The sequence below is a fragment of the Notechis scutatus genome, chromosome 3 (assembly GCF_049901735.1).
Source record: "Notechis scutatus isolate UNSWTSFEM ecotype Mainland chromosome 3, rNotScu1.2, whole genome shotgun sequence".
NCBI classification, from domain to species: Eukaryota; Metazoa; Chordata; class Lepidosauria; order Squamata; family Elapidae; genus Notechis; species Notechis scutatus.
The window spans coordinates 126,904,886-126,927,651 of NC_142011.1; the positions used below are offsets into that span (position 1 = coordinate 126,904,886).

At 36.5% G+C, this 22,766-nt stretch overlaps 1 protein-coding gene across 2 annotated transcripts in view; it reads left to right on the top strand.

Moving 5' to 3' along the window:
* Positions 1-10,048, top strand: part of FBXL7 (F-box and leucine rich repeat protein 7) — a 144,173-nt gene extending 134,125 nt beyond the window's left edge. For both annotated transcript variants that reach the window (XM_026673431.2, XM_087961162.1), the window contains 2 exons: positions 2,152-2,763; positions 8,865-10,048. In XM_026673431.2, the coding sequence (XP_026529216.1) occupies positions 2,152-2,763; positions 8,865-9,601 (1,349 nt within the window). In that variant the 3' untranslated portion in view covers positions 9,602-10,048. The remainder of the gene's footprint in view (positions 1-2,151; positions 2,764-8,864) is intronic.
* The last annotated feature ends 12,718 nt before the right edge of the window (positions 10,049-22,766 follow it).

Here is a 22,766-nt window from a genome sequence, read left to right on the forward strand (position 1 = left end):
TACTTTAACATTATACCAATTTGCTTTTTTTCCCTTCATTTTCATCATAATTCTCTTTCTTCAGCCACGAAATTGCCATTTTTATTTACTTAATGAACATGATTAAAGATTCATAGAAGGGCTTTTTGCATATCATTGCATCTCCTGCACAATTCAAGTTGTCTAATGCCCGATGTTTATATAGCTGTTCTTAAGTATTCAAAGTACTTTACGCATATTCTTATAATGAGATGATCATTTTACTCACTTTCCAATAATAGTGTCTATGAAGATTCTCGGTCATCTAGGTCATGGTTGTCCCAAAGGTGCTTTTTTCAAAAGACAACTGGACTTTCTTGTTTTTTCTTTGAAAACCTTTCACTTCTCATCCAAGAAGCTTCCTTAGGTCTGACTGGATGGTGGGGAAGGATTTCTTCCATTTTCCACCATCCAGTCAGAGCTGAAGCAGCTCCTTGGATGAGAAGCGAAACATCTTCAAAGAAAAGCAAGAAAGTCCAGTTGCCTCTTGAAAAAAAAAACACCTTTAGGATTTCCAGTAGGAGGTGGATGCTACAGCTGAAGCAGTAGATAAAAGGGACTTCAGCAGAAGTGAACATAAATGAGGAAATAATCCTTGTGGATCACTTGTGTTCACACAAGAAATGCTGTACAGTGTTGGTGGGAAGAATCACATCAGTTTATGACATGTCAGAAGTTCCCATTCCAGATGAAGGAGCAGACACTGAGACAGGAGAGGAGATTATTTTTGTCAAATATATTTATCTTTTGTGGAGGTTTAGTGATATTATACTATATATGTGGTATTGGATCATTTGAATTTTGTGTGCCTGTTTTGGAGCTTTGTTGGCAAATGCAGTCATACTGTTGACAGCTCTAATCATTGTTTTTTCTGTTTGGAAATTTCAAATGAATGACTAGAATTGTTTTTAGATACAGATAGCAATAGTTAGCCCTCCTTCCCCCCTTTTTTTAAGTTTCAAGCAACTCACTAAGTTATTTTTCCTTATATGTATATGTAGTTTCATTTCTTGAATATGGCTAAAACTCTTTCCTTGCATTCTGGTTAAAAACTGTAGTTGAAGTTTTTGGGTTAACAAGACCCTTTCCACCCTGATTTGACTGCCATTAAAGTCTTATGTAGAAAATTGGCCAGATCTATTAATCCTTACCTTTGTTACCTTTATGAAAAGAGAATGCATAGAGAAGAAAGCCAGAATTACCCCCCAGTTGCCTAGGTTGCAGAAAAGAGTTGTAGTGCTAAGCTATCTTATATTCATTCATCTTTTTTATTGAAGATGTTGTGAATTTTAAGAAAATTCCAAATACTTTGGATCCCTGAATTACTGAACTCTCAATAATCTCTATTCCAGACAATAATTACTTTTTTAAACACCCAGGTATTTAGATTTCCCCAATATATTTTTATTGTGTTCAAGCCTTATTCACACATTTCCTTCACACTGATCCAAATTAAGGTGTTATTATTTAATACCTAAAGGATACCCTTTTTTATTTCATATACATTAGTTTGTATTTGTTCTAGGATTTCAATTCTAGCCTCATATTTCCATAGTTATATGGAAATATCTTTTGGTAGTGGAAATAATACCATAATTGGAAGTAAACCTCTTATAGCTTTAAATAATCTCCATGACAAAGTGAGATTTCCTACTAGTACCCTTTAGATATACTGGGAGTCCAGATCCCAGAATCTCCAACTATATTTGTCTTACAAAAATTCTGGCTATTGTAGTGGTGACACATGTGGAGGGGATTTGAATGAAGAACTCTGATTTGGGTGTTGCAGGGTACCTGGCAATACTGTTCCAGGAAATCACTCATGCTAAGTACTCAGCAAAGCACTACTGTGTTTCTCAGTTCTAAACTTAACACGTATTTTCACATTGTTTTGCAAAATAATTGTAGGAAGCAAATTGATAAAAAGTTGGTGATACTTTTTTGTTTGTTTAAAAATCCATCAGGCACTAGTCTGAGCTTGGCAACTATTGATAATAAATGCAGACAGACTCTGCTTTTATACATGCAGCCTTCTTTTAGTATGAACATCCTTGGGAGCCCTTCATGGCCATGCAGAATGTGGCTTCCGACTTATGAAATAGTCTCATCATTGTGTCCTTTGGTGTCTTTCAGATTCCGACCTGAGCATGCGCACTCTGAGCACTCCCAGTCCTGCATTAATATGTCCACCAAATTCACACAGCTTGCACAATGGAAAAGAATCTTCTACATCTTCCTCTTCGGTCACCGGAGAGACCATTGCAATGGTTCACTCGCCTCCTTCCACTTGCCTCACCCACCCTTTCATTCATGCTGCCTCTCGACTTCAAAAAGAACAGGCCAATATCAACCGGCTTCCTGACCTTTCTGTGATCCAGATATTTTCTTTTTTGCCCACCAATCAGTTGTGCCGCTGTGCCCGTGTGTGCCGCCGCTGGTATAATCTTGCTTGGGACCCGCGACTTTGGAGGACTATCCGTCTGATGGGTGAGACAATCAACGTGGACAGGGCTCTGAAGGTGCTGACACGACGACTTTGCCAGGATACCCCAAATGTCTGTCTCATGCTGGAGACGGTAATTGTTAGTGGCTGCAGGCGGCTCACAGACCGAGGACTTTACACCATTGCTCAATGCTGCCCAGAACTGAGGCAACTGGAAGTGTCCGGTTGCTACAACATTTCCAATGAGGCGGTTTTTGATGTAGTATCCTTGTGTCCAAACTTGGAACATTTAGATGTATCAGGTAATGGAAAAAGTCTACATTTACACTCTGGCTGAAACTTTTTGGATAAAGCATGTGAAATTTAATGGAGAAAATATTCTCAATATTTTTTATCACAGTCTCGATAGTAACTTTTTCACTCTGTAACTAACATTTTTTACAATCTCTCTCTCTCTCTCTCTCTCTCTCTCTCTCTCTCTCTCTCTCTCTCTCTCTCTCTTTCTCGGCTGTTTGAAAAATAATAATATTATGGATTTCTCCAAATAATCTTCCATTCAAATCTCAATTTTAATCTTGCATTTAAAATTGTACTCTGTACCATTAAATACTTCAAAGGCTTTGTAATTGAGCATGAGTCTTTAAAGAGTGCCAGGTTTAGCGTGTCAGAACAACAAAGGTCCCTGCAACTCTTTAAACAGTCACATATTATTGCATAAGCATTTGTGGATCTCAGTCCATTTCATTATTTGTGACAGTACCAATGTATTAGTGTTTAGATGACACAACACTTTCCAAAAGAAAACAATGTGATGCTGTGGTTAAGATTTCTGAACTATGAGCAAAGAGATCCAAGTCTACCCATGGAAATTCACAGGACACATTAAGAGGGCCAATTATTTTTTCACAACCCAACTGAACCTCCAGATGAGTTGTTGGCAAATAGTGAAGAAGGGAATGCCCTGTATGCTTCTGGGAGGTCTTGAGGACAGGCAGGATGAACCAACAAAAAGTTATTACTGTCCTTATGGAAATTCTTATGTGACCTGGGCTCACTTCAACAGGAATATCCAATTTATCTGTTTAGTCTGCTTATAAAGAGAATAAGCAACTTTGATCATAGATTCCTTGTGTGTCCAATCATACTTGGCCAATAAAGTATTCTATTCTAGATTAATTTTCTGGGTTGGATGAAGTGGAAGGCAACATCAGCTAGGAGAGGTTTAAGCCGGTATACCACTTTTGACTTGCAAGTCAGAGAAAGTAAAAAGTAAAAAAAGGCAAGTCAGTAACAGTAAGCTTTGATCCTCCGGTCTCTATACTGTCCCAAAGACATGATAGGACCTCTCTAAAAGTGATTGTGTTTTCTTGCCACAAAGCTCTTTGCTATGTTTGTAGCCACAATCATAGTTGCTGAATTCACTTTCTCAGTGTGATGTTATTGGGAAGCAATGCTGCCCTCTGCTGAGAAAAATGCCCAAACTAGCAAGTGTGTGTGTGTATCTATGTGTGTCTGTGTGTGTCTCTCTCTGTGTGTGTAGAGATTAGATGATAGATAAACACAGACAGAAAGACACACACACACACACACACACACACAGGCACAAACATTCTTTCCCTCAACTCCTCCCCCCCTCCACCTACCCCAGATTATTTTAATGCATTTCAGCAACCTAGTTTCAGTCACTTGCCAATAGATCAATTCTGTATTTGCACAATTGCAGCTTCCTGAGTCTAGTTTAGTGCCGTATTATAGGGTAGAGAAAATTCAGCATTATATCCTAATGTAAAACACCATTTGTTTACTATTGATCCCCAAACCAGCAGTTCCTTCAGACTGTTTCATAAATAAAGCAAAAGCCCTTGCAGAAAAACAAGTAGGAAGTAAGAATATTTGTCATTAGGAGTTGTTGGAAGGGGAAAGAAATAAACTCATCTCACTGCCTGCAAGAACTTTGATTCAGAATGTCTTGAAATCTCACTTAATTGGTTTAGAAAGAATACAGGTATAGCAGCATAAAGCTCTGGGAACAAAGACTGTTTAAAGCCAGAAGAAAACACTATATGGTAAAAGGATTGCAAAATTTACAAAAAAATTTACACAACAGACAGAATCTTTCCATAATCAGATATGGGACACAGACATTTTTATCCCTGGACAACGGTGTTTTCTAACATTGGAAAATGTTGTGAGTATACATGCATGCCTGTATGTAACAGATTTTAGGACATATTCATGGTACCAACAGATAGCTGACCTGTAAAATATTAATTACAGGCAGTCCTTGACTTATGACCACAGTTGAGCCCAACATTACTGTTGTTAAGTGAAACATTTGCTAAGTTTCCCCCCATCCATATGACTTTTCTTGCCACAGTTCTTAAGTGAATCACTGTAGTGGATAAGTTAGTAACATGGTTGTTAAGTGAAACTGGCTTCCCCGTTGATTTTGCTTGTCAAAAGGTTGCAAAAGGTGATCACATGACCTTGGGACACGGCAACAGTCAAAGTTATGAGCCAGTTGCCAAGCATCTGGATTTTAATCACATGATCCTGGGTCTGCTACAAAGGTCATAAGTGTGAAAAATGATCCTAAGTCACTTTTTTCAGTGTCGTAACTTTGAATGGTCACTAAGTAAATTGTTGTAAATTGAGGACTACCTGTATACATAGAGTTTTCTACAGAGAGCCAGTTTGGTGCAGCAGTTCAAGATGCTAGACTAGGAGCAGGGAGACGTGAGTTTGTCCTTAGGCACTGATGCCATGTGGGTGACTCTAAGCCAGGGCTATCAAACTTGTGGCTCCCAGGGTGGATGCATCATGCATTGGCCACACCCATGCCCAGTTTAGCAAAGGGGGAAAAAGTTGTGATACATCATGTGATGACCCTGTGACGACACGAGTTTGACATCCTGCTCTAAGCAATCGATTCTCACAACTCTACCTTGGGAAGTTGAAAAACATCCTTTAATAAAGTATTGACAATGTACTTTCAAAAAATCCTGCCAAGAAAACTGCATAGATCCATCCACATAGAGTTAGGGTTACAACGTGGAACAGAGTTTTTGCCAGCTGCCACCTTTCTGCATATTTGCCATTTTAAATTTCAAATATGTGGCTCTTACATCATGCAAAAAGATATTTATCAGGAAGCATGCGTTCTTTCATTCAGCAACTGGAACAAACATTCTGCTAAATAAGCAAACCTGGATGTGGTACGTAACTTTTCAGTGAAAGTATACAAAAGAATGTAAGAAACAAAGAGAGGAAGATAAATGGGAATAGAAGAATGCAGAATCTTTGGAGTGTATAGCTATAGTGTAATCATTATAAAAATATTCTATAAGGTATAGCTTGCACGTACATATTTCCAAGTGTCTGGGAAAAGTCCTTGGTTTCAGCTGGCTTTAACTCCCCAAATGTTTGGCGTAGAATAAAATGGGATTTTATAAAATGGGATTTTATTACTATTAACATGACAATTTATCTGTTAGAATATTTTGCAGGCCTCACGTGAGACCTAGTTTACTTTGAAAACTCATTGTGGAATCTTATGAATTATGCATCCTAGAAATTATACCATTATGTCAAAAACCACAGAAAAGTTGGATATCAGAGTTTCCAGAAAGGTCTCTCTCATTTTTCAGCAGAATGCCTATACAGATGGACTAGACTGTGACCCATTATCTCATAACTGGCCAAAGTTCATTCAGAGTTTCAAAGTTCCCTAAAACTTTCTCATTTTATTTAGATTCTTTTACATTTTCTCTATGGAAAGACTGTTGCCAAGAGCCTTTATGTTTTATTAGTATTAGTATTATTTTATTATTATTACTTCTATTCATTAAACATGAAATGCAGCCAACTGAACAGTTAAAAACGCATCAAAAATATTAACTGGTGCTGATGGTTGACATGGGTCGCTGCCAGCATCCTAGTTTGTTGTTGTTGTTGTGATGATGATGATGACGACGACAACAATGATGATAATATAAAATGCTTCCAGACATAAGAGTAGGTAAATATATTAAACTACAGAATCTGTAAAAAGGATTGGGATAGACACGTTTAAATGGATTCAGAACATAACCAGCCCTGAATTCTGCAGTATCCATCAGGCAAGCATGATTTTACCTTCTGACTTTGCTTCAGGAAGTAACCAACCAACAGCCTGCAGACCACACAGACTGGAAAGCCAAACTTGGCATTACTATAGTCAGCCATTGCCATCTTCTATTAATTCCAGAAGGAGAAAAAGAGAAAGATTAGGAGGCAAATATAAATGTAAGTTTGGAGCATCAACTCTGGAACACATCAACTAAAGCAGCATGTTGTTATTGGAAAGACTTCATGCTTCATGAAGCTTTCACATGCTTTATTTCACATGCTTTCACATATGCTTCATGACTTTTACATGCTTTATGATTAAACTTCATGACTTTTACATGCTTTATGATTAAACTTCATGACTTTCACATGCTTTATGATTAAACTTGTAAGCATCGTTGCGAGTGTGCCTATTTACCATTTGGTCTGTTTCTCTGTTGTCTTCCTCTGGCAAAAATAGCAAGAAGGTTGCTGTGGTCCACAAGTGTCCAGTGAACTGACAACATTTTCATGGAGAATGAAAGAGAAACAAAATTGGGGAACTAGAAGGAGGATGAAAAAGAGAGAGAGAGAAAAATAGGGAGAAGATTGAATAGATGGATGTATCTAACTAAATAAAGAATATAAAAAAGAGAAAACTCCATCAGATAATGATGATTATTATCATCCCCACCTCATGTGCTTTATTGTTTTAACTCCTAGTTTCTTTCCTACACCGCCTCATTTCTTTTTTGAATTAGTTAAGAGGAAATTGTGGGAAAGAAGCAGGAGGGATGGTTTGAAGTGGTGATTATATCTGAGAACTAAAACAAGTTGGAGGTGTTTTGACCAGACCCATTGTCAGAGTCTTGCTTTCAAGATATTGTCTCCGGGGACTTTAAAAAAGTTGTTCTTCCTTTCTCTTCCCTTTCCTGATGATGGCAAAAGTCAGTTTTATCATTAGCCCTATCGATCATCTGCACCTTCCTAAGAATATCAATAGCATGTGAACCAGACTTTTCATTTTCTCATTTTCATGGCCCAATGAATTATGTATAAGTAATAGCCAGTTTCTATATTTTTAGAGATTAATTTCTGGATAATAATAGCCCAGGACAGAAGTGAATTTTCTATCCATGCCATGCATCAGTTCCCACAATAAAGCATGAAGGAAGCTTTAAACAACTTAGGAATTCAGGTTTGATATTACCTAAAATTGATAGACATTAACTAGACATATTTCTTGAATATTGCCTGCAGTTTAACGAAGGAAATATTACATGATTTTATTTTAAAGTGTGACTCATTGGGTTATCTTTTCAAATATGTTTATCAGATTGCTCAGTGGTTCCTTTACTGGAAAAAGTGGGATAACGTTCAGATATGTATCTGTCTTGAAAATGCTCAGTGTTGAAATGTTAACACAGTCAAACATCAGCACAGGAAATATTTTATGACATTTCTGCTTTATGATGTTTACAGCATAATCCGTTTGATAAAATTTGCCAAATTTTAGTTCCATGGGAATAATTGGCCTCAGATTTTGGAGGCATTCTGTGAGTTAGCTCATTTGAGGTACTTTGATTCAAAATTTGTTGCCCTGTAATGCACCGTTTTGCTTAAAATTAGTTTAAGGTTACGGTAACAAGTGTATACAGGTAGTACTCGACTTACAACAGTTCATTTAGTGACTGTTCAAAGCTACAAGGGCACTGAAAAAAGTGACATGATTGGTTTTCACACTTATAACCTTTGTAGCATCCCCATGGTCATGTGATCAAAATGCAGATGCTTGGCATACCGACTCACACTTATGACCATTGCAGTATTCCAAGGTCATGTGATCACCTTTTGCAACCTTTTGACAAGCAAAATCAATGGGGAAGCCAGATTCACTTAACAACCATCTAATAACTTATCAACTGCAGTGATTCACTTAACAATTGTGGCAAAAAAAGGTTGCAAAGTGGAGCCAAACTCACTTAACAAATGTCTCACTTATCAACAGAAATTTTGGGGTCAATTGTGGACATAACTCAAGGACTACCTGTAGTAGTATATAGTCTGAGTCACATCAGATTCGATCAAAATCTGGTAAGTTTTTCAAAGGCCTTTAAACTTTTTTTCAAAATATAATTTGGGTAATGTTGCTTAGCCTTTACCAACTACTGAATTTAGGCAGAATGTTGCTGGCTGACTGAGTAAGCACTAGTCGATCATTCCTGGGATGAAAATCCTATATTATTAAGTTTATTTATATAAAGGGGAGATGGACCATCTTTGTTAACAATTTCCACCGCCACCCTTTCCAATATAGGTTGTTCCAAAGTGACGTGCATCAGCTTATCCCGCGAAGTTTCCATCAAATTATCTCCTTTACACGGCAAACAGATTTCTATTCGCTACTTGGACATGAGTGACTGTTTTGTCCTTGAGGATGAAGGACTGCACACCATTGCCACCCACTGCACTCAGTTGACCCATCTCTATTTGCGCCGCTGCATCCGCATTACTGATGAAGGCCTCCGATACCTGATGATTTACTGCCCTTCCATCCGGGAGTTGAGCGTGAGTGACTGCCGCTTTGTCAGTGACTTTGGCATGCGCGAGATTGCAAAGCTGGAGTTCCGCCTGCGTTACCTCAGCATTGCCCACTGTGTCCGCATCACTGATGTCGGTCTCCGATACATTACTAAGTACTGCAGCAAGCTGCGTTACCTCAATGCGCGAGGCTGTGAAGGCATCACAGACCATGGAATAGAGTACCTGGCCAAAAATTGCACAAAACTCAAGTCACTGGACATTGGGAAATGCCCTCTGGTCTCTGACATTGGCTTGGAGTTTCTGGCTCTGAACTGCTTCAATTTGAAGCGACTGAGCCTGAAGTCATGCGAAAGTGTCACCGGACAAGGCCTGCAGATTGTAGCAGCCAATTGCTTTGACCTGCAAATGCTGAACGTTCAGGACTGTGAGATTTCAGTGGAAGCTTTGCGATTTGTTAAGCGCCATTGTAAGCGCTGCATTATAGAGCATACTAACCCTGCCTTTTTTTGAAGCAAGAGTCACACTTGGTGCTGAAACAAAAGATTAAAATTGTTTGTATGTACATATGCACAGTTTGTCCGCATATGCAACTGTGCCTTTCTTGTACCAGGAGTAGCAACATAGACTTTGGCCATCTACATTGGTCCATATATGATATCTTTTAGCAGCCTTACTCAACTCTTCAACTTCTGAAAACTGCATAAAGTCATCATTCTCTAGCCTTTCAGGTTATTGAGTGAGTGATATATATGTAGAGTTCAGAAATCCCAAGGCAAATAGCAAGTCTAAATTGGTTGTTGACGTCAAATATCATGGGATCCAATTCAGAGAAAGTTTAATTTTAACTCCTTGAAAACTTGTTGGAAAAGATAGTTATGAAAAATCTCTGTTGTTCTCTTTGGAACTTTGTCATGGCTATCCTTAGCTAAATTGAAATGATAAAAACCTACCCTCTTTTAAGACTGTGTTTGGTTTTACATATTTGTGCCATAATTATTGCAACAACAAAAAAGTTACCACCAAAGGGCAATACTTTTAGCACCTCTGCCGTTTCTAGCCATTGTAATTATGAAACTGTGAGAGATTAAGCACACATGTATTTTAATTGTGGTTCTCAGTTTTGAATGAGTTCCCTACCTTTCCTGCTCTCTGGTGCCTCTCAGGAATTCTAGTAAGAGTTTTTCTCTAATAGAAAAATGGCTGTAGGACACCTTCCTTCAGAGTGTCATAGCATATCCTGTTATTTAAAAGAAGCATATATTTAATCTAATCTATGACAATCCTTTATCTCAAAACATATATAGTAAAGGAGGCCACTTTTGACCCCCCAATCCCCCTTTGTGCCTCCCCGCCAAACTCTGATTGACCACGATTGCTGAAAAATGACATCACAGTTTCCTACTATGTTTGGGCTGGAAACAGATGAAGACTACTGTAAGCAATAAAGGAGAATATTTGTAGCTCAGGGTTGAAATGAGAGGTTCTTTGCACTCTCTGAGCTTGGTTATTTTCTTGCAGATATTTCCATTACCCAAATTAGGTAACATTGCTGATATTACCTAGTTTGGGTAATCAGATGTCTACAAGAAAACAACCAAGCTCAGACTACTGTAAGCCCTAAAACAAAAATATCTCCCTCCTACTTCCTCCCAAATCACAACCAACCTACAGATTATAATTAGGCCATATTCAGCTGCTTATAACAAAATGTGGTCATTGACATTAAGATCTGGAGGGCCTATGGCACAATGAAAGAATATTCATAAAGTCCACAATCACATGTGTGTGATTAATGGCAGTCACCTAATTCTATAGCATTTTTCCTTGGTTTATCATTCTAGAAACAAACCTCAATTAATGTTCAAAGGACTATCTATGGGAATCCTGTCATGGCACTGACATAAATTTATTAGACTAAGCAACGTTAAATTGGAGCGAAATAACGTGTTTTCTCAATGATTATTCAAGAAAAAAAAACTTATTACAACTTATTATAAATATTGGGCACTTGTTAGATTTAACAAGAGAAAAAAATAATGCTAACTGAGAAAGGTACTCATCTGACACTTTCAGCTTAGTACTTAAATCCTCATAGATCCAAGAATGCAATAAATTGATATTAGTATTATAGAATAAGTTTTTCAATCAGTACATCCATCATATTGTTCTCAGTCTGATGAGACAATGAAAATTGTCCTGTTAGGAAGTCTGAGAATTGTTTTAGACTAGAGACCTTGCATACTAAGGAAATGTTTTAAAATATGTAACTTTCAGTGCTTTGAGATTTACCTGTATCCCTATTTCAGAGTTTTCCCTTCCCACCTCTCATCCCTGTGTCCTTTAATCTGAGTGCCTTTCAGATGTTTCACAATTCATGATGGATCCATGGAAAACCTTAAAATCCAGAAATATGTCAAAAGGGAAAAGAAGGTGATCATAGGTTATAGTCTCAGCTTCTAGACCAGAGAGCTCTGTTTATATACATTTTTGTAGCATCAATATTTTTTTTAAATGGGAAAGTTCTATTTTCAGAGTGCTAATACTGGTTCATTTTTCAGACCAATACTATAACCATTACATTCTTCCCAAATATTTCTGATATAATAATTAATTCAGTGTGTCTCCAAGCTCCATATGTATTTGGTCAAATCTGAGCAAAGGTTTTATATATTTGTGCAGAGACTCAGGCAATTTTATTTGTCATGGATAATGTTATAAAAATGCTACCATTTTTTCCATTTCTAAAGCACAGATGACTTTATGGATTCTAGCTGCTGTGCAAAAAAAGTCCAGGGATTAATAAAGCAAAGCAGAGAGCAGTTTATTATGTTAAATTTGGGGAAATATTACAATTATTAGAAACATTTAGAAAAAAAATAAATTTCTGTTATTCTTTTTTTTTTATTCTGACAGGAAAACAGAAAATCTGTATCCATAAATCTATAGGAATAATAGATTTCTCAAAGTTTCTGTAAGAAATAAGTTTTTCTCTAAGCCTTACTAGCATGATATATTTGGTATTTTTTGTAGAAGTAACAGCCATAATATGTTTGTTTCTCAAGGACAGAGGTATCTCATGCTGTTAAAAAAAAAATCATTTGGCTCACGTTCTAATATTCTTTCTCTCAGACCGAGCAATGTTTTCCAGACAGTAAAGCAATTAATTTTTAAAGCCATTTCCTTAGAGAACAGAGATTTAGGATACTCCATTGTCTAGTTAAAGAAGGCAAATTGAAAATGCAAGCCAATCTCTACTGCGTGTATGCCACACTGGGAAACACAAATACCAACTCCAAGCATCTTATAAGGTCATGAAAAGCTTTTTTGCAGGGATGTTCTGAAAACATGGTTCATATCCTCTAGTAGTGCAAGGCCAAAGCCTGAAAGGTGTGGGACCAAAGCCAAATGCTCTCCATGCACACATATCTCCTTCCCCGGACACCCTCATGTACAAAACACGTAGGAGCTATTGCAATCAGATTTGATAAATACCTCCTGTTGGAATAATGGAAAGTTTGCTTTCAAAGTACAATTGCAGAGTGTAGGAAGAATGTTCAGGGAGGCCCCAACAGTCAGCAGTTGCACTGAAATTCTGTACATCTGACCTGCAGCTTGGATCCACAAATCACAGGAAGCTGTAATGTGGTTTGTTTGATTTGAGCTTAGCCTATTATGGCAATACAGTTACGCAGTTTGACCTGCTATCACTAAGAAAGCATTCTTTTAGTTGCTGAAGATCAACAGATGTTAGGAAGCCTAAAATCATAGCAGAGTAAGCGTCGGTTGTCTCAAGAACCTGAAAGAATTGGAGAATGGCAATGTTGGACATAAATATTGAATTTTCGCTCTTAAAAGCCATGTTCCAAAATCAGGGGGGTTCACATATTTTAGCTTCATTGGTTCATCTTTGGGGAACCTCAGTGAAACTACCCCAGAACTCTACATGTCATAAGCCAGTGCAGCTTACATAAGAATGCAGAGTTAGTTTTTTTAGGGCCCTGACTAGGGGTGCAATTCAACCGGTATAACAACCGGTTCAGTGAGCACGTGCGTGCTCTGCATTTAAAAAAGCTAATACTTACCTTCAACTGCAGCTAAAGAAAACAGCTGAGGCATGGCAAACCGTTCTGTGCTCTAACAAAAAGACATAAAGCACAGGAAAGAGCGGGAGTGGGCGGGTGGGCCCCACATGCTTGTCGGAGCAAACTGGTTGCTGATGGTCAGAACAAGGGGTTCACCCGAACCAGTCCTAACCAGGAGAATCCCATCCCTGGCCCTGACCAAGCATGTAACTGATCTGTACTTTTTTACCCACATAAGTTTGTTTCACACAACATACTAATCCATACTGTGTTTTTTTTTTTGACTTTGCACGTTGTAACAACTCAGACATAGTGTTTTATTCAATAAATCAGGTCAGAACCACAGAAAAATTCAACATGGGAATAACCTAAATAACTCTCCTTTAAGTTGTTCATCATAAGAGAAGCATCTTGAATTTTAGAGAAGTTGTCACCTTTATTCTGAATTACTGAAATACCCTAAAATGTCATAGCTTATCTCCAAAGTGTAAATACAATACTTAAACATTGTCTTTTAAAAGTATTTTCGTCTTATTGTAATCACATTTTTCCTGTGCAAAAGTTTTCACAATTTCTATCTGAAGAGGCAGGCTGTAATATGAAGCTCGGCAAGACTGGTTGTATCTTCATATGGACTTCCTCATATATGACTAACAACTGGTTTATGAGAATTACTGAAAACATCTCTTGAATAGAACTGTAGGACGGGAATCCCCCTGTCTGGTTTTCATTTTTTTAAAAAAAAAAAACTTAACTAGAGTGTCTCCAGATGTGGAACAAACATACAGAAAAACATTCACATCCTAAGGAACAAACAGAAATGCACATCATTAGTAACAACTCTCATTTTTTCAAACCCTTTTAAAATGACAAGTGAGAATGTTAAAAATTGTTTTCACTTTTTATTAAATGAATCAGACAAGTAAACAATCCTTATATATTGCAATAGCAAGTATGCTACAATATTCAGATGTGTTAAACTGCAATGCCAACCAACTTGACCAAGGCAAATAAGGTATTGGTTTTGATCATCATCTAAAGAGCCATAGATTGTCCATCTTGTGTTTACTGTATAGACTTTTTATACATATATAAATGTCTTCTTAGACCAGTGTTTTTCACCCTTAGCAATTTTGAGATGAGTGGACTTCAACTCCCGGAATTCCCCAGCCAAAATACTGGCTAGGGAATTCTAGAACAGTTGAAGTCCTCACGTCTTAAATTGTTGAAGTTGAGGAACATTTTCTTAAGATACATATCCAAAATACTATTGCCTCTCACTAAAGAATACATTCAGTTTTTTAATATATATTGAGTATTTACATCAAGCAATAATAATGGTAGAACTCTGCTGTAATCCTAGAGCAAATTTTGAGAAACAACACTATTAATAGCCATTTAATTTCCCTCTTTTTTCATTTATGGGTTGATTATTTTGTACAATATTACCCTTGCCCAAAATAGTCTTCACTATTCTTTGCTCACAGAAAGGATAGATACAAATTTAAATTGTGATTTGTGTCTTGAGGAAAACTAATTGTGATCTGAACAAGGCTTTTTTTTTTCAAGGTTTCAAACAAGATTGAAGGATGCTTTTTAAAAAAATCTTTTTGAAGTAATTTGGTTTGCTGATTAAGTTACAAGGAAAAAAATAACACTACTTGATTCCTAAAGGGAGTTAATATGTAGACTGGCTTTTATTGTGATTTCCTATAAAGCCTTAATTCACAACTAGCAAGAAATAAATTAGAATATTAGTATAATGCCTTGATTGATCAATGAGTAAAATACAACTCTTTATACAAATGGGGACAACGTCTCACTTTAAGACATGCTTCATTTTACATAAAAAAGGCAAGGAAGTGGCAGAAAAATGTGATGTGTGTTGTACATTCCAGATGGCGGGACAACATCCCTAGCTAGGCCATATTTTAATAGAAACTTCACCTAGTCACCCTGGCAATTTGAGGAAAAACAAAAATGTTCACATCACTGGTCCTATTAGCTACCCTTTCTGGCTAGGTATGCTCTTTAAGATGTTCAGTTCTCAGGATATTCAACCAATCAAAATAACTAACTTTCATGGCTAATAACCATCTCATGCATATCAGTTACAATTGTAAGATGATATCTACTCAGCTTCTGACTCCATTTCTCACTTGTCCTTCCAGGCTAAAACTATCTAATTGCAAAGAACAACTGATTAGAATTATATTTGCAAGAACAGCAAGAACAGCAACTATTTAAGATGGCTACACATGCTGATACATGTTGCCTGTTAAATGGGGGATAGGAGTGGGATTCAAATTTTTTAACAACCGGTTCTGTGGGCATGGCTTAGTTGGTGGGCGTGGCTTGGTCATGTTATTCTCTGGGCGTGGCCAACCCAATATCACTCACATTGAGGCACCCATCTCCTCACCTGGTCTCTCATGACTCTGGGGATGCTGCCACAGTCGTAAGTGTGAAAAATGGTCATAAGTCACTTTTTTCAGTGCCATTGTAACTTTGAATGGTCACTCCACACAAGCAAAGTACCAGAAAAGGAGGGGGAGGAACTCCAGATAAGTTCCTGAGACAGGAAGTCTAGTCCTGCCAAGCATGTAATAAGGGTTAATGGGGAGGCAGTTTCTGTAAGCATCACCAGAATGTTTCCTTCCTGCCTTCCTTACAGGATTAGGCTAGTAATTTCTTCTAACAACCAGTTCTCCAAATTGCTTAGAATGTTAACAACCGGTTCTAGCGAATAGGTGTGAACTGGTAGAATCCCACCCCTGGGGGATAGACAGATTGTATGGTTCCAGGACAGGTCATGAGGCCAGCACACAGTGAAACCTTCATTCATAAAGGGCCTGGTAATGTTCCTAAACTGGTTATTGAAAAACTTATGTGATGAAATATTTCCCATTATCACATGTCCTAGGAGTATTTTGTGTGATACTTATATACCAGACTATTCGTTTAACATAAGGATCATATAATTTTACATGTATAGTTTTATCTCTTTTTTAAAAAATATAGCTTTCTTCAACCTTTCCTATCCCAGACCCTACCACTATCAACTTTTATTTACTCTTCCCAGACTTTTAAATGTAAGCACTAATTATTTTGCATTCCTTATACAGAATATTCCCCAAGTACTATGATACTATTATACAAGTGCTTACATAGTTGCATTATTAAAATACAACCAATAATTATTAATATAATTTTAAAATCTAAACATTGTAAAAAGTTTGAAAAAGTGACTCTTTTTTGTTAAGTAGATACTATAATGGTTATGCAGCTCCAATATTTTGGAGAGTAGCCCTGATACATTTTTTTTCTGAGACAATACAGGTAGTCTTAGACTTATAACCACAAGTGAACCCCAAATGTCTGTTGCTAAGCAAGACAGTTGTTGAGTTCTGCCCCATTTTATGACATTTCTTGCCCCTGCTTTTAAGTGAATCACTGCAGCTGTTAAATTAGTGACATAGTTGTAAAGTGAATCTGGTTTCCCCATTGACTTTGCTTGTCAGAAGGTCCCAAAAGGGGATCCCATGTTCCTGGAACCAACATGAGCCAGTTGCCAAGCATCCAAATTTTGATCACGTGACCATGGGGATGCTGCAGTGATTGTGTGAAAAACAGTCATAAGTCATTTTTTTCAACTTCAAAATTTTAAGTCAAGAATTACCTGCATTGATTTCAATGTAATATTAACTTACTGGTCACCATTTTTTATTACTAGTGATTGATTGTGCCATGACACCTCTCCCAAAAACACATTAAAAATATCATATTTATGAAATGAAATGCTCACGTTCTTTTCCTATCAGTAATTTTAAGTTTAAGAGTCTGTTGTTCAATATTGTTTTAGCATTGAACCATATCTTGGGTCATTTCCTTGTTTTTAATTTTTTTTTCATTTCAATAACTTTTCTTAACTCCACTTTCATTTCTACCATGCAGTTCTAAATATCCAGTCACCACTCTTTATTTTGACATGAGAATCTACTATAGATTTTAACCTTGAGGAAATGGAATATGCCCAGAAATTCAATTAGAGGTCTGAAAGCTAAATTATCATGAGAACTACTGCATTAGCCTGAGGGTGAACATTAAAATCCTTTCATACATTGATGCATGAATCTCTACTCACTAAAAAATAAAAGTATGATGGTGTTAAAATTTCATCATGAAATAGAGCTACTTGTAAAACAGAGCCATTTCACTTTAGCTATTTTTTCATTAACCAGCAGACTAATATTTGGTTTACTATTAGATTGATCTGATCCAAATCTACCTTCTTTCTTTCTTTCTTTCTTTCTTTCTTTCTTTCTTTCTTTCTTTCTTTCTTTCTTTCTTTCTTTCTTTCTTTCTTTCTTTCTTTCTTTCCTTCCTTCCTTCCTTCCTTCTTTCTTTCTTTCTTTCTTTCTTTCTTTCTTTCTTTCTTTCTTTCTTTCTTTCTTTCTTTCTTTCTTTCTTTCTTTCCTTCCTCCCTCCCTCCCTCCCTCCCTCCCTCCCTCCCTCCTTTCTTTCTTTCTTTCTTTCTTTCTTCTTTCTTTCTTCTTTCTTTCCTTCAGTGTTTTTTCTCATTTACTGTTCCTTCCACTGAGCTGAGCACTGCCAGAAAGCAGCATCTACTATGTAGCATGTAAATAGAGAAGGGTCCTGGAAGATGGTACTGCTCATTGTGAGAGGCCCTGAGATGCTACCATACAGGAGGCGAACCAGTGAATCAGACGTGCTTCTGCCTAAAAGCTGGATTTCTTCCCCTGGCTCAGTTTGCAAATCTGCACAGAACTCAGCTTCCTGATACCTGCTTGTCCGGCAGCAAGTTTGGTTCCATGTCTAGGTTTAGGTATAGGTATATGTAGGTGATGAAGCATAATTGTTTGACACAACTATCTCATATCTAAAATACAAGATCCTTGACTGAATAAAATCATCCCTAGAATCTATATCAATAAAACTGCCTAGCTGGGAAACACAACTCATTTCAAAGTAATGAAGGTCATAATCCAGTAACATAACTTGCTTTTGTCACACTACATCACTTTTGACTGCCAAAGGACTACAGATTACATTCCTCCTGCACCAAATTAAAAAAAACCTACATGTACAATTAATATAATGGTTTTTAATCTGAATATTCATTCGTATGCATTACCATGTTTGTTTATGAGAGCACTTAATCCACATCCCAAAATAATCTGAGATAAATCCATGCAGCGTCCAGGTATTAAGTTTCCTCGTTACATCCCAACTATTTTGGAATTCTCTCCTAAGGGAAGTAAATATGGCCTCCATGTTCTTGTTTGAAGAACTGAAGCTTGACACTATTTGTAATGTCTTCAAAATAATGCTGAATGTTTATGGTCTTTTAGGGCCAATAATCTTATTGTTTAATTTTCTGCAGCTATTTTTGTAAATAAACACTACTGTAGATTTCTTCAAGAGAAAAAGTAATATAAAAGTAATTCAGATGCATTCAGAAATGCATCTGAAGAATATACTTCTATACCTGAAAACAAAGTTTTGCATAATGAGAAATGTTTAAGGACTTTTAAATTACCACTTTTATTCTGAGATTCATTGATTTTATCCAATAGGTCTATTGCCAAGGAAGTTTCATTTTTCTCTTTGATATTTTATATAATAAGAATAATAAACATTAATGTCCATTCTCTATTTGAGAAGCACCACATTAGGAAACAGGAGATGAAAGAAGAAAAAAGAACAATGAAGAGATAAGCACCAGCACTTCAAGTATAGGGATATTATTCTGGGTGTTTTTTTAAATAAAACTAAATTATTCCATATTTGGTGGATGAATTCATATCCTGCAATAAGGCATAATGTAATTTTACAGACATAGCTTTCTCTATGAACCAGATCATTGCTTCCTTGCACAAATGGTCACTAAAGCAAAATATTACTTAATATGTTGTCTGAAGCTAGAGAGCAAACTGTAGGTTCTACTGTAGGTTCTACGCTGCACTGTCCAAGCTTGTATTATAATAATTCATATGACACCAGTCAGAGGTATTTTGGAATTAGGAAAGAAAATCCCTTTGACATCTGATGCCCAAACCCAGCCAAGGCTTGGCTTTAGAAAGAGGAAGGAGGATATAATGGTAGTAAAGGATTTTCAACCATGCTGATGAGACTCACTGCAGGTTGTGAATATTTGGCATTCTGTTTCTTTTTACTTCAGCAAGAAATCTATGATAAAACATAGCTCTGTCAGGATATTGTTGTTTAAGCCTTTCTTAACATTGCAAAATGTTAAGCCAAAAAATAATGAGGCTTAGAATATCTGTGTTACAGTCCAAATGACCTCCAGCAAAAAGATACCCAAAAACAGCAACCTGTTCAGAGTCCAGTCTATTTCAGTCCATCCATTACTAGTCTGAAACTTCATTTAATCATTACTGGTTATTGACTGCAGCTGTAGCTATTTCAATGTGTAAAAGGGTTCATTCACATTTCTAAGGTAATGATTTATGCAGTGAACCACAGAGTACGTTTCGTTTAGCTTAATATGATCCATCCTCTCTTTCCATTCACCCACTTTTAAACACTAATTCACAATGAGTTATTTAAAGGGGCAATAAAACTCTGCGTAAAATCCAGTGAAGAGCACATCAACTTTCACCTTCCTTAAGGCAAAGTAATTTAATCTGCTAGGTATGAAAGATGGATTAAAGATACAAGAAAAAAATTAGCATTTCTCCTTCCATTTAAGAGCTGTGAACAAGAATATTGAAGTTCTAAGCATGATTTACCTAATTTTAGCAATATTGATTAAAGAATAAACCAATATAAAACCGCAGCCCATGAAATTATGCACCACTAAATCTGAATTTATCAATTACATTAACATAGCATAGGTTGCACCCTATTTGCCTACAAATTCTACAGAAATATTTAGCAGAGTGACAAGACACAGAAAATAACAGAATTTAATAATTCTGTAAACAAAGGAATTTTCAGCATATGTAACATTGCATGCCAGAGAGACATACCAAATGCTCCCTTCTACACAAATGTTAAAAGTACAAATGTCCTGTCTTGTTTTTCTAAATTGATCCAATCTTTTGAGACACATGTATTTGTTGCCTTAGAATGAACAATTCTTAATGCCAGATTTTTCTGAGACCTTTAGGAAAGACAAGGTTTTTTTGTACAAAAAAACAATTGTAGAGTTAAAAGAATAAAATGGCAAAGACTGAACTATGAATTACCCCTTTTGGGATCAGTTATACTGTAATTGTTTCATGCTTTGTATAAAAGACTTACCAACGCTAACCGTTTTTTGAATTGACAAAATTAGATAGCCAAATAAAATCATACAGCATTTTTACTATGCTAATTAAACAAATAAGTTTTTTTTGGGGGGGGAGGAGAACATTTTCCAAGGTTTGGTGCAGCTGCAGCAGCTGGGGCTTTGGCTTCTAACAGACAATTTGAAGTTCATCTTGCTATCTTTGAAGCTTCCAAGCTTTATACATTTTTCTGCTTCAAGATTTTGGCTAATCAGTCTCTTTTCTGTTAATACACAAGATTGCCCAAAGAGATAATATAAAATGCAGCATGCATTCCTTCCAGCATATACTTATTAGACTAGAAAGGGATGATTCCAGTTTTCTAGAATGAGTAAGTTGATGATGACATCTATGCACAGATCTTTCAACTAAGCATTGTGGTTGCATCCAAATTTATTCAAGAACATGACCTGCTAATTACAAGGATCACTTGTGCTGTCATATATCTTGTATGTATATAGTGTTTACTTCAAACTTAGATATCTCTATTTACTCACCTGTAAAGACTATCGGTGCAGCAACTTAAAATTAGAGCCACATTTGTACAAAATTATTTGAAGACTTCAAGAAAAGAAGCTATGTCAGAATGCCTGGGAAGACTTGAATTAAGAAAAATAATTTTATAATCCTATTCTTGTGCTATTGTTTTACATGCAAATATTATTTTAATTCTGCATTTTTGAAGCATGTGGTGTTTAACTTGCATTCCCTGGACTATTTGTTTTCTTTTCTTCCTCAACTTAATATTATTCTCAACTGAAAAAAAATATTAAAAAGCAGAGATATGGGAATTTTAGTTTGAAACTACAAATTTTAGTCCAATGCACAATATACTTAAGAAATCTAAAATTCATACTTTTATTTATATAAGTTGGATTCCCCTTTTCATTGTTAAATGTTATCCCAAAGCAGATTGCACACAAATATGAATGTTTTATTTAAAAATGTATTATTTTTTTATTATTTTTTTCCTTATTTAAACTATTGGTTGATGCAAAAAAATAGGACTTGTAACCCACATGAACTCATCCTATGAAGATTTCTCCTGCTATATAGAACCCTGTAAGTATTTAAATTACATATTTTTTAAAAAAGTTGATTTGGACCTTGTGTCTCAGGGTATATCTTCAAGTGCTGAAGTGTCACTTGAAGGAAAAAAAATTAGGGGAAAGTGGAAGAAATATAGTAAATGTTCTAAAAGAATGGGAATTGACGTGGGCAATTAAAGGTAGTGAGATTTTTAAAGACAGGTATCTTTATGCTACACAAGAATGTTTCAAAAGGAAAAAAAATAACTTTTGTTTCATTGCCCACTTTCTAGAGATATACTTGGAGCAATAAAATATTCATGACTGAGCAGGGGTGGAATTCAAATTTTTTAACAACCGGTTCTGTGGGCATGACTTACATGATGGGTGTGGTCATGTGACTGGGTGGACATGACTTGGTGGTCATGTTACTGGCTGGGCATGGCCAACTCAACATCACTTACATCGAGGCACACCTGGCCTCTCGTGACTGTGGGGATGCTGCAACAGTCATAAGTGTGAAAAACGGTCATAAGTCACTTTTTTCAATGGTCACTCCACACAAGCAAAGTACCAGCAAACGAGGGGGAAAAAAACTCCAGAGAAGTTCCAGAGACAGGAAGTCTAGTCCTGCCAAGAATGTAATAAGGGTTAATGGAGAGGCAGTTTCTGTAAGCAACACCAGAATGTTTCCTTCCTGGCTTCCTTACAGGATTAGGCCAGTAATTTCTTCTAGCAACCGGTTCTCCGAACTGCTTAGAATGTTAACAACTAGTTCTAGCGAATAGGTGCAAACTGGTAGAATCCCACCCCTGTGACTGAGGCTTTCCTTGTTCTAGTTATTTTTTAATTATGTATCGTGCAAGGGGAAGGCCTCTTTTCTTGAAAATCCCTTTCCAAACATGAGCTCAGGACAGAATTCTTGCAAATCATGCAGTAGACATAATAAGGAAAGAGTAGTTGCTCTCTTTGTCTGGTACACACAACTTAATACGTTTCAGATACAATATTTTGAAAATACAGTGCCCCAGATTCCCAGACAATTTGCTGTTAATTTATTCCCTAATTTATCTGCAGGGCATATGGTTGCTAAAACTGCTATATACCAAACAGTTAATCTTACAAAAAGTCTTTTACATTTAAATGAGAACACATATTTATATATATATTGCTATTGCAGAACATTATTACTGTAATGCCCTGGTTTGTTGTATTTGTTGGTTAAATCATAAATATATATTGTAGTGCATCT